General features: G+C 32.9%; 1 protein-coding gene across 1 annotated transcript in view; it reads left to right on the top strand.

Moving 5' to 3' along the window:
* The window catches only part of LOC118195907 (Iroquois homeobox protein 5a-like), a 167,777-nt gene that overhangs the window by 77,701 nt on the left and 77,878 nt on the right, over window positions 1–12,198 (top strand). Inside the window, exon 2 of the mRNA XM_035367247.2 lies at window positions 8,700–8,867. Within this exon, the coding sequence (XP_035223138.2) occupies window positions 8,700–8,867 (168 nt within the window). The remainder of the gene's footprint in view (window positions 1–8,699; window positions 8,868–12,198) is intronic.

Raw genomic sequence — 12,198 nt, 5'->3', positions numbered from 1 at the left:
TGCTGAATATTTAATGAGGAGGAGCGGTATTTAAACCACGAAGTTACTTACTGAGTTAGAGAGAATCAGAGTTTCTGATTTACGCGCGTCTGCCTTTTTGGCCACTCTCTCTCTCTCTCTCAAAGCTGTTATTACGCTCGGCCATACTCAGGCCCTTGCTAAGCTTCGTAGTCAAATAAGTTAAGGGGGTCAACTCGATTTGAATCTTGATAGCTTCGGCTATATTTCTTTAGTTAATCTTAGGTTTAGTTTGATTCTTAGTCTCTTAAGTTCAAGCCCAAGTGAGGGCTTTGTTTGTACACTCCCAGGAGGATATTCGTTAAATCTTATTGGAATAATAAAGGGTTAGTTACCCTTCTATCTTGTTGTTTCTTGTCGTTCGAACTTAAGCGAATATTCGCTTATCAGTTCTTAAGATTCTTCACTTCCAACATTAACTTAGAATTACATAGTGAATAACTCTACAAATTAAAACTAATTAAATTCTTCAATTAATTAATTAATTTAAACTCTTGAATCTTAAGGTTTATTTCTAAACATTATTTGAGAAAAAACTGACATAACATATAATTTTCTTTACATTTTTCAAAAACCTTTCTAAATCAGAACAATTAGACAGGGAAAGACTGTTTCAAGAGTTTTGTTGCCCACTTAATATGAGTTGCAAAATTCTATCAAAACATAAAAATGCGGCATTGGGGCCGCCACGTTGTGATATTGGTCGTACATGTTGTTTACTGAAATTACAAAAGATCTCGTTCTTCTTTAATGAAAGCTTCTCTCAAAGTTTTGAGTCGAACTATTCAGCGACCTTTTAGGCTAGAATTCGAATGAAGAGAAAAGAGGGAACGAATCGTTTCAGGTTCATGAGATTCGAAAATTCAAATGCCCTAATCGTATTAAATATGAACAATACCCTGCATTTAGGAAGTTTTTATTTTTGTATATATGTTTTCTCATATCTACTATAAATAAAAAACGCAGTTTCAAATTTATGCAGTTTTGCGTTAATTTAACAGAAGATGTCTTTTATTTTGATATTTATTGTCATATCAGAGCGATATATCTTTTCACTTCATTGCATGAATTGCACCATCGTAATCTTTTCTGGTTGACGTCCTAGCATAGTAAGCTAGTTCATAGAAGCGTTGAGTTTATTTTTCCGCATTATTTGAAATGAAACTAATGGGGGAAAATAGGCCACCAGCCGCCGAGCGGTAAAATTCGCTGAACACTGGTAGTTCGGTCCGGCGTTCGAGTTCCGGCGAACGGGCTAGCTGCATGGGCGCTTTTGTGGTTTTTCCTTTCGTGGTATGAAGCGGAACGGTCCAGTGCCCTTGAAAAGTCTTCCACAGGGCATCCGTCCTTTTCTGTGTAATGGCCAATGACGGAGTATAAATAAATAAAAAAATGTGGAAGCGTAAAAGAGTAACGCGAACTTCGCACAAAGAAACATTCTAAGCATATAATAAACCTTTTAAAAATTACTTAGGCGAATTACAGACTTTTGCCTATTAGCTGTCAATTTGCCACTAACTTCGCTATTAACTCAAAAGTTAAATAAAAAATGCACACCATAACTCGTAAAACATTTATTAATAACGAAACTATTTGCTTATAACTCTGGGAGTAATCAAAAGTCTAAATCTAAAACTTCAACTAATCTTAGGCTGTTTCCACAACATGTCCCTAAAAGTTCTAGAGCTTCTTTAATTTTCACAACCGTTGTACGGCGTAGAACACCCAGTTAATAATTAGATGATCTATGGTTTGAATCCTGGTGAGAACACATTTGATTCCTTTCCTTTCCGGCGTTCAAAAAAAAAGTACTTGCATATAAGGGCTCGATTTTTTTAAGTTTCAACTAGGTATTTATCCCCACAACCAATCAATAGATTAGATCTACTTACGATATATCTATTTGGGCTTTGTTTCTTTTGCTCTGGTAGAAATTTTACAGCAATCGCTTTGAGACGAGATTCAAAGCATTGTGCCTTTAGCGATTTTGCGAAAACGTAGAGTATTCTTGCAGAACATTTACCCCAGTTCTTCTGCTCTAGAAATGGAAAATTTGCTTGGAAAATTCCTTAAGCATGTACTTTAAAATCGAGTTCAAGATAAGATGTAATCACAAGTTGCCCATAAAATTCTTTGAAACTTAGAAAACAACAAAAAGAACGCATATGAAAATAACTACATTAGTTGTCAAAATTGAAAAAGTGTTATGCGCCGTGAGATTGCCAGGGCTTGGAGATTTCTACTAAGGGGACTGTGATAATACGTGAGTATTTAAAATAACAATAGCAAATATCTCTACTTTTCATTGCCTGAATTTGCCCCATTTGCGTAGCCGAGACTAAATTACACTTTTAAGAGTCTCGCAAGCTAAGCGGTTAGAACCCTGGAAGAAGCTTTCCATTTCCCTCACGAAGCCAAGTTTTTGCAGTGAAAACAAAAGTGATGTTAACCTTTCATTCATATTGCTATCCGTTACAAGTCGCTAATAGTGTTGCATGAAAAGGAAAATGAAGATTTGGCCAAGGTTATCACATGGAGGGAAAAATATCCAACTTAATGAAAATAAGACCAATAAAAATATATGGCATTTGCAGGTGAAGATTCCTCTGAGGTTTGATGGAGGTGAGGTAACTCTGAGGATTGATGGAGGTGAAGCAACTATGAGGTTTGATGGAGGTGAGGCATTATACTTGGTTAGTTAAAAAAAAAAAAACTCCATGGGCAATTTAAATTAAATTATCGAATGGAAAAACCATCAACCAAGGTTATCACATGGAGTGCAAAATGTCCAACTTAATGAAAATAAGATGAATAAAAATTAATTATCGAATGAATTAAATTATCGAATGGAAAAACCACCATCAACCAAGGTTATCACATAGAGTGCAAAATGTCCAACTTAATGAAAATTATCGAATGGAAAATCCATCAACCAAGGTTATCACATGGAGTGCAAAATGTCCAACTTTATGAAAATAAGACCAATAAAAATATATGGCATTTGCAGCTGAAGATTTCTCTGAGGTTTGATGGAGGTGAGGTAACTCTGAGGGTTGATGGAGGTGAAGCAACTATGAGGTTTGATGGAGGTGAGTCATTAACTCGTAGCTAAGAAATACTTGGTTAGTTAAAAAAACGCCATGGAAATTAATTTGAATTAAATTATCGAATGGCAAAACTATCAATTGGGAATTAAAAAAAGGCCACAATCTCGAAGAGTATACAAAGCAAATTCATAAGAAAATATCAACTTCAAACGATAGAACAGAATGGAAATAAAAATATATCGCTTTGAAAGTGTATTCATGAAACACAAAATATAATTACCACTTCACATGTCAGTCATCTTTCAAATGCTTCAAATATATGTGTCGTTCAAATTTTCAATTTAATCTTGATATGGATTTGTAATATATTTAAAATTTTTCTTTCCTTTTCTTACAAGAACAAAATCATGGGTGCATTGTTGATACTGGGTCATTTGAACTAACTTCTAATATTTTTTTAATAACGAAAAGAAAAACACAAGTATTTTTTCCGTGCGGATGATCTAGATCTATGTCGACTTGTACCCCTTAATGTTATATAAAATTTACAAACAAAGTTTTATGAATGGATCCTCGTAAGGAAGCTAGGCCTTGAAATTTCAAATTATCGTTGTACAATAAATTTCACAGTATTTCTCATTTTGGCTAGCTGGCGCGATCATTTGCATTTTGTTCTTACATCCTGTAACACCTTGACTGTTTGATTCCCAAATTTGCCTTTCATTTCTCCCCCTTTTTTTAAACGCCTCGGTCAACAACTTACTTTTCACCAATGTAGAATAACTTTTTAGAAACTTATAAAATCTTTTAAAGGCATGTTTTTCCTACATTAAAATCTCTCTTTCTCTTTATATAGGAATCTTTTAATTAATGTTAAATTATACTGAAAAACACTAAAATTGTTCATTTATAATTTATCACGTATGTATGAAAACCATGCTTACTACTGATTAAATTGTTTAACTCATATCTGTACAGCTAATGACGTCCGTTTCGATGGTATTGCAACCACTAAGATTCTATTGATACCACTAAGAAACCTGTAAGGTCAAGATAAAAAAGAAGAAAGGTACAAACAGAGAAAATGTTATACTGACATTGATGCTGGTTGTATGGGTATGGGTGTCAAAAGGATTCCATTGACTTGTAAAGAAAAACCATGGAAGATCAAGAGAAATCAATAAAGGTCAGAAGAAACCAGTAGAAAGCTTTCCTGATTTCTTTGGGGAATTTTTAGCAGGGTAACTTACAGGGGTGGCCAAAATTGTGGACACTTTTGGAAATTTTTATGTTTTTGAACTTTGTATGCTTATAGAAAAATGTTACGTTTCGCAAAATGCAAACTTGTATATATCATTTTAGATTTATTCCATTTAAAGAGAATGTATTACTGAAATCAATACAAAACACAAAATTCAATTATTTGCAATACAAAAAAAGTTATATGTACTTTAATATAAATAAAAAACACAGTTATGAAGTGGTTTGTAATGTCTAGCTTTCCTGGCCAATCACTGTTCTTGTTCTGAGAACCAATCAAATGTTAGTAACTGCCAGTAGAAGCTGACATCATGTTTACTCCTGAAACAATTCATTATTTTGCTTTGTTCTGTAGAAGGAGGACCTGTTTCTTATAATCTGTTTCTTATATCTTTCTTTCTTCTGTTTCTTATACACTGCAATTACAAGTAGGAAATTTTGTAAAAATTTTTAATACTTAGTCAAGAAGCAATGACATCAAATAAAAGAGTAGATTGGACACCTAGAAAGAGATGTAATATTATTGTGTTACGAGATAGTGGTATTTCCTATACTGAAATTGCAAGACAGGTGGGTGGTTCAGTGACTACATCTGGAGTTCGAAAGTTTTGTTTACGATATCAGGAAACAAATTCAATAAAAAACAAAGAAGGAAAAGGCCGAAAAAGGTGCACCACATCTATTGATGACAGAAGAATAAAAAGACTATGTTTCCAAGATAGAAAAATGTCAACAGCGGCCATCAGAAGTGATCTGAATGATGCTGGTGTTTCTGTCAGTTCAAGAACAATTAGGAGAAGATTAACAGGTGTTGGACTCTGAGAGGTAGAATTCCACGAAAAAAGCCTTATCTTAATTTTCAGCAACGAAAAAAAAAAGACTACAGTGGCCAAAGGAACACATTAATTGGACAGATGATCAGTGGTCACAAGTTATATGGAGTGATGAAACTAAGATATCGTTATTCGGTAGTGATGGGAGAAAATATGTAAGACGTAGAATAGGAGAAGAGCTACATCCTGACTGCATTCAAGCAACTGTGAAGAACCCAGTTAGTGTTATGATTTGGTCATGCATGTCAGCAGATGGTATTGGTCGCCTTCATGTCATCGATGGGACACTGAATGCCAGAAAATACATTGACACTATTCTAGAACCAAAACTTCTACCTTCCATCAGAGATCTCTTTCCCAACAATGCTTCGTTTATTTTTCAGCAGGATTCTGCTCCTTGCCACACGGCCAAAATATCGAGAGTGGTTTCGTACAAAGAGCATTAAATTGTTGTCATGGCCAGGAAACAGTCCTGACCTCAATCCTATCGAAAATTTGTGGCACCATTTGAAATCTCTTGTCCGAATGAGGCGCCCATCAAATAAAAGGAAACTAATTGAGGCTATAATTGTTTCCTGGCATCATGTAATAACGAAAGAAGAGCTTAAAACTCTTGTCAGCTCAATGAAACGTCGATGTGAAGCTGTAATCAAAAATAAAGGGTACCCTATTAAGTATTGATAACTCACTGCAATCATCACTATCTAATGTATATCGATAACTATTATGGTTTAAGTTTTTTTGTATTGCAAATAATTGAATTTTGTGTTTTGTATTGAATTCAGTAATAAATTCTCTTTAAAATGATATATACAAGTTTGCATTTTGTGAAACGTAACGTTTTCTATAAGCATACAAAGTTCAAAAACATAAAAATTTCCAAAAGTGTCCACAATTTTGGCCACCACTGTAAGTTCTTACTTTAATTTAGCTACTTTTTTGGATGTTTCCATTATAGGACAACACGCATGAAACATTTTCTTAGAAAAAATTATACGCACCAACATTACTTATTCGTCATCTTTAAATTAAACGTGTTGTTATTATCTTTTTTAACGGTGTTCTTGTTTCCAGTAAATATTGTCAGTTAATTGTTTTAAAAGTGTGTCATTCTGTTTCTTGTGTGCCGTTCTTTGTTTTTTTTTTGAAAAACGCAACAAATATCTTAGTATTAGAAAATTTTTATTGTATTCAGAATGGATTAAGATTTGTTAGGCTACGTATAGCAAACACACTATATTTTATGTTTAAAAAAAAAGCACATAAAAGAAACCTCTTCTGAAAACTTCATTTTTGCATTGTGTATTTTAAGAAATTAATTCAAACATAGTTGAGAATCTTTCAACTAAAGCCTAGTTTTTACTTAGACCAAGACGTTTTAACTGATCTCTTATATTGTTCTTCATAAGAAAAAAATCTGATGTGTACACCACATGACTTCCTTGTACAGAATATTAAATTATATGCATTTTTTTCTTGAATTGCATTTAAATTGATTGGATTGAATTAAATTTACTTCGTCGACAGCGCATAAACCACAATAGAATAAATGCACTCTTTAAAATTCACTATATTTATTTACTATAACGATACTCTGAATGCACAAAATTTATATCATTTGAAGAATTATCGTTGCCACATGTTCTATTCAAATACTATAATAAAACTAAAACGATGTATGAAAGAAATTAAGCAAACAAAACGAAACAGAAACAGTTTTTCACAGACGATTTAGTATTTCTCATTCAACTAATTCAGTTCTCACTTCGCGAGAAGGCAAAAATACATAAAAACTCAAAATATCTGCATGAAAAATTACGAAGTAAATCTTAAACACTTATTTCCTCGAAGAAATTCCAGAAAGGATTAAGCATGATTTAATTCGCAATAATAAATGAAGGCGTTATTTTTGTGTTGCGAAGCTTAGTCTCTCTAGATTGGCAAGAAATCTACAATTCTGCTGTTTCAAATGTAAACAAATATGTCCGCCATGTTATTTAAAACTTAACCGCACTTAAACAGCTTTTAAATTTTTGATAATTGTACAGATATTGCTTCCAGAATTACGAAAGGCATAAAAACCTTAACCGGAAGATAAAAACAACATAATTCAATCATTTTTAAAGCAAAAAATGTACAATTTACAAACATATAAGAGTAAAGAAACTGAGATCACTGAGCCGGGTAACGAGTGGATATATATATAAATATATTTATATACGTTTGGCGCGGCCGATTGCAACCAAAATACGAGGCGCACATCTACATGTTATAGCAGTCCTATATACAAAATTTCAACGTTCTGAGGCTCTCGTTTTTGAGTTATGCAAGATACGTACGTACGTACATACGTTCGTACAGACGCCACGAAAAATTCTCTTCAGAATTAATTTTAAAGCAGTTTTATAATTTTTTTGGAGGAAAAGAGGGTACTTTTCCGTTTTGCCGGCGCAAGTGATAAAGTCGCCAATAACGGTACAACCGATGCCAAACGGAATATTCTCGCTGGTAACCGTTTACGCCTCATTTTCAAAACAAGCCGCAGCTTTTTCTTATCAGATTGATTGTTTCTTTCAATACTGGCATATAATTTTTATCAGATAGTTCGGTTTTATGTCTAAGGCCATTTTGGGTAATTAAGTCAATTAGAATGCAATCACAGCTCTTACCCGAAGCCGAAAATATAGAAAAGGAAAGTCAAGGGTTAAATTCATCAAATTCTAATGAGAATGCATTAGTGAAGTAAAGCACTGCAGTTTTACATAATTTCTGAGTAAGCTATTCGTACGCATTGAAATATTTCTTGCATTTAAACTTGTGTTCCAAATTAAGATTTAACTTGAAATTAATGTAGATAATTACTGAGAGCGTCAGATTTTTGTAGAGTAGTTTACGTGAGATGAAATCGCTTGGGGTCACGTGATATGAACCGGCAAATCAGGCTGTTGAACCATGAAAGCATAGTAAATTCTTAAATTAATGTCTTTTTACAAATTTATTGTCTTTATTTATTGGCTTTTTATAAAGTTTTAAGCGATATTAAAATGTTTATGCCTTTAAAAAAAGAATTCTTAGAACTAAAATTTTTTAAATATTTTTTATGTGTATACTGTATGTTGTCGCCAATAAAGTCTGCTTGGCGATATTTGCGCCGGCGAAACGGAAAAGTACCGAAAAGAGTCTTTTATTCTGTCCTTTACAGATATCAAGCAAAAACATCGTTAAATTGCATTCGATAGCGGTCAAAATGGATACTTCGTTGAAATATGTTGCCTGAAACTTTTCGTGATTACAATACTTCCTTTTTACTTCGTACAACGAAGTAAAAATACTGGAAATTGAAATCTCACATTTTGACAAAGTTCAAACTAAAAAAAAATCTCATTTTGAGTTTATTTCATATTTCAAAGACAGGAGGTTTCCTGTACTTCTACAAGTATTACTGAAGAGTGGTGTTGTGCTATTTAATATTGTTATCTAAAATACACCATATTCGCATAAATTGATTAAAAAAGCTTACAAATTACATTTCTCTTCATAGCTTGTGATTGGCGGATCGTCTGGTCAGAATTCTTGTTATGAGAGGACAGGCGTGAGTCCAGAAAGTCAGTACGATACCAGACTCTACCCTCGATTACCTTCCTACGCATCTTCCTATCAAACGGATGCCAACTTGGACCCAACAACCACCTTCTATGCTCCAGCGCTTGTAAGTATTCTTTTTATTTTCATGTAAGGATTAGCAACTGCTGTTATTCGGACTGTATGGGTGAATTCGATTAAAAACTCCAAACTAGCATATTTATCCCGAAAAATTATTTTGATAATCGAAATAAAACCTCTATAGTTCAACGAAGGTATCAAACTATTCTGACAATTCTATCTACTTAACAGTCTTTTGCTCAAACCTATGCCTAATGGCTTTGAGTATTTCTACGCAACGACGCTAGGTTTCTCACAACTATAAATGTCCTGCTTGCGTGGATGATTTCTACGGAACCATTGGTCAGAATTTCAGAAAAGTTTTATCAACTGTGTAGATTCCAAGTTAGTTTAATATAAGCAACCACCCTGCCTGTCTAAAAAATTTTAGAAATTATCTTTAATTTTGTTAAAAAATAATTGGTTTTGGAGTAGTGAAATTTAAAAATAAAGGTATACTGCTTAAAAAAAATATAATTCTTTTTTTAACATAGGTCGTTCTAATTGTATATTATTCTTCTATTTTGAGAAAAAATACTAATTTGTTTACATAATGCTACCCTCAGTACATATTACAATACTATGTGGATTACAAAAAAGGGCATTTTTATTTAAAATATTCTTGCTCGCGTACGGGTTCGTAATAGATTGAATGCGCAAGTCTGATGAAAAGTTAATAAAGTTCCTTCTTATCACAAGAGATAAAACAAAATGCTGAAATTTTTCCTTACAGATATTCGCACAATATCCCAATATCACACAGTAGTTATATTTTAAACTAATAAAACTTTATATAGAACAGAATTCAAAGTGCAGAGAAATATAATCCGATCTCATCACAATTCGCTACAGTAAACAACAACAGTTATCTAAACAACTGAACCGAGATTTTTTCTCCGGCTTTTACAAGCTTTTTAGTCAGTCACGGCAAGCTTCCCGTAAGCATATTTCACAAGTGCACATCAGCATAGCCACTGAGGGAGGAGTTTCGAAAATGGTTCAATGAGCTTCTATTGCTCTTGTGAAGCTAAATCTTCCTACAAGTGAGCGTATGTTGTTTCCGTTTCAATTTGCATTTGTTTCAAAGTTATAAATGTATGGCGTAATAGTAGAAAATCTCGTTGTGCTTTCATTTTACAAGTATAATTAATCACTGACATTTCACTGTCGCGATTTTTATCACGCATTAATATTTGGATTGATGTTCACGGCATATCATCGCTCTTTACATCACGAAAATGACTCAAGTACAACGAGCCTCGAATATTATGTATTTACTAACACCTGTGGATTAATAGAATTCAAATGCATAGTTTTTTTGTTTTTTTTTTTAATTGAGCTGAGAAGGACTGGAAGTGTTACAATGAATCTAGTGTTTTCTTATTTCAGTGCTTGCATTCTTCTGATTTTTAAAGTGTAAGATTCAGAATACATATTGTGTATAACCTGATTATATCCATTGTTAACATTAAAAGTTATATGTTAATAAATTGAATATATTCGTTGTGAATAAGATAAATTCATTCTGTTGAGTATTTGTGTAGACAGTATATTTAACAGTGAGCAGTTATTGTATGTGAAATTTAACACACTAAAAATGCATACGAATGCAAATTAGTAAAGTTCACTTTGAATAAAATTCTGCATTGGCTATTATTATAAAACATCTTTTTCATATAGACTGCAATAAAAAGTGCTGACTTCTATTTACATATATAATTGGTGTAAATATTTTTCTCATATGCACAGCTTTATGTAAAGATAGCATTTGGGCTCAGATGTTAATGACATATTTCTTTCTTCATCTTATTTACCACTTATTAAGTAATATTTCACATGGATATTTTTGCGAAGTGTCCAAAATGGATTTTTATTTATTTCAAATGCTTTCAACCAAGTAGTGAAATCTTCACAATTGCTTAGATTTGATCTAACTTGGCAGTGAAAATTTTCAGAAGAAATCGACGATGGTTTAATTATTTTGTACAGAAAATTGCGTGGCAAAATATTTTCAACCATCTTGCTTAAATCTTAAAGCACGCGAAGGGTCATGTGACATGACAGAAATATTACTGGATGTTCATTCCATTCATTGGTCCATCCTAGAAGCCACTCCCTCGGTGGCTACAGAAATGTGCACTTGTGAAATATGCTTCCCGTAATTTCTCTATGTTTCTGGAAAGCAAAAAAAGCAGAATTACAGTTACAGCTAACACACAATTGTATTATTTCAATTTAAATATAAATTACGTGATATCTATTTATTAAATGCGCATGCTCCTGTATTTTTAATTTTTTGGCGTAGCTTTCTCTTAAAAGTCTCCACGCGCTGCATTACACTGGGACATAAAAAAATTTTGATTACACTTTACCAAAAATAGATAACTAAATACAAAATCCGTAATTATATTTTAATACTTGGTATATAAAACAAAAGTATCAAACAATTATTAATAGTATCGAAATATGTATACGAAATGTCTCCCTCATAATCCTGTTATAAAGATGTTGTGTTTCAAAATGTGTTGTGGTTTAGGTAATTTTGATATTTTAATGTTATCTGATTTCTTAAGGTACTTGTCATTCTGCGCACTATAATATGAACATTTTGTTAAAATCTGTATTTGTACAGTTCAGTAGCTCAAAATTTTGCAAAGAAAATTAATCCTCCATTTAATACAAATTAATAATACTGTTCTAAGTTATGAAAAGTTAATAAAAAAGTGTGGTTTTATATGGAACTGCTTCAAAACTATATAAACTACCGTTAACATATCTAACAATGAATGTTTGTTGTGCACAAGTGCCACTAAACCTTGCGTTTCGTCTAAAATTTACGTAACCCGCAATATGTGGGAGCCTAAATTTGCACTAGGGGATGCTGCGGGAAAATTTTGCACTGTAAGCTCTGTTTCGAATAGTTCAACCAATCGGAAGAAGATGATACTTAATTATATTATATATCTAGGAAGCCTTCCTTTATACTTCTACGAGGGAATCTTTCTCGGAGAAGTTTCTTGTCCATGAGAAGTTGATAAATTATTGTCTGAATTATTAATTAACTTCAGACACAGGCACATTAAAACTAAATAACAGTTTATTTAGTCACTTCTAATGGGGAAAAATTAAAATGAAAATATACAACACGAAACAGAGGCGCTAACTTATCGACGATGTATTAAATTGAGAAGCGACTTTTTTTGTTGAGGATTACAGGATGTGGAAACAAGTTTCACTTCGAATACATGTTTTCCTACCAACTGGCACAGCAAGTGGGAATAATACGGTCTCGGACAAATGCAATTGGCTTTGAGTGTCTCCGAGGGAGCTAGTAGCGT

The sequence above is a fragment of the Stegodyphus dumicola genome, chromosome 5 (assembly GCF_044657685.1).
Source record: "Stegodyphus dumicola isolate Sdum_Otavi_A_Nest chromosome 5, ASM4465768v1".
Taxonomy (NCBI): domain Eukaryota; kingdom Metazoa; phylum Arthropoda; class Arachnida; order Araneae; family Eresidae; genus Stegodyphus; species Stegodyphus dumicola.
The sequence above is the reverse complement of the archived record's forward strand: the minus strand, read 5'-3'. Positions and strand labels throughout refer to the sequence as shown.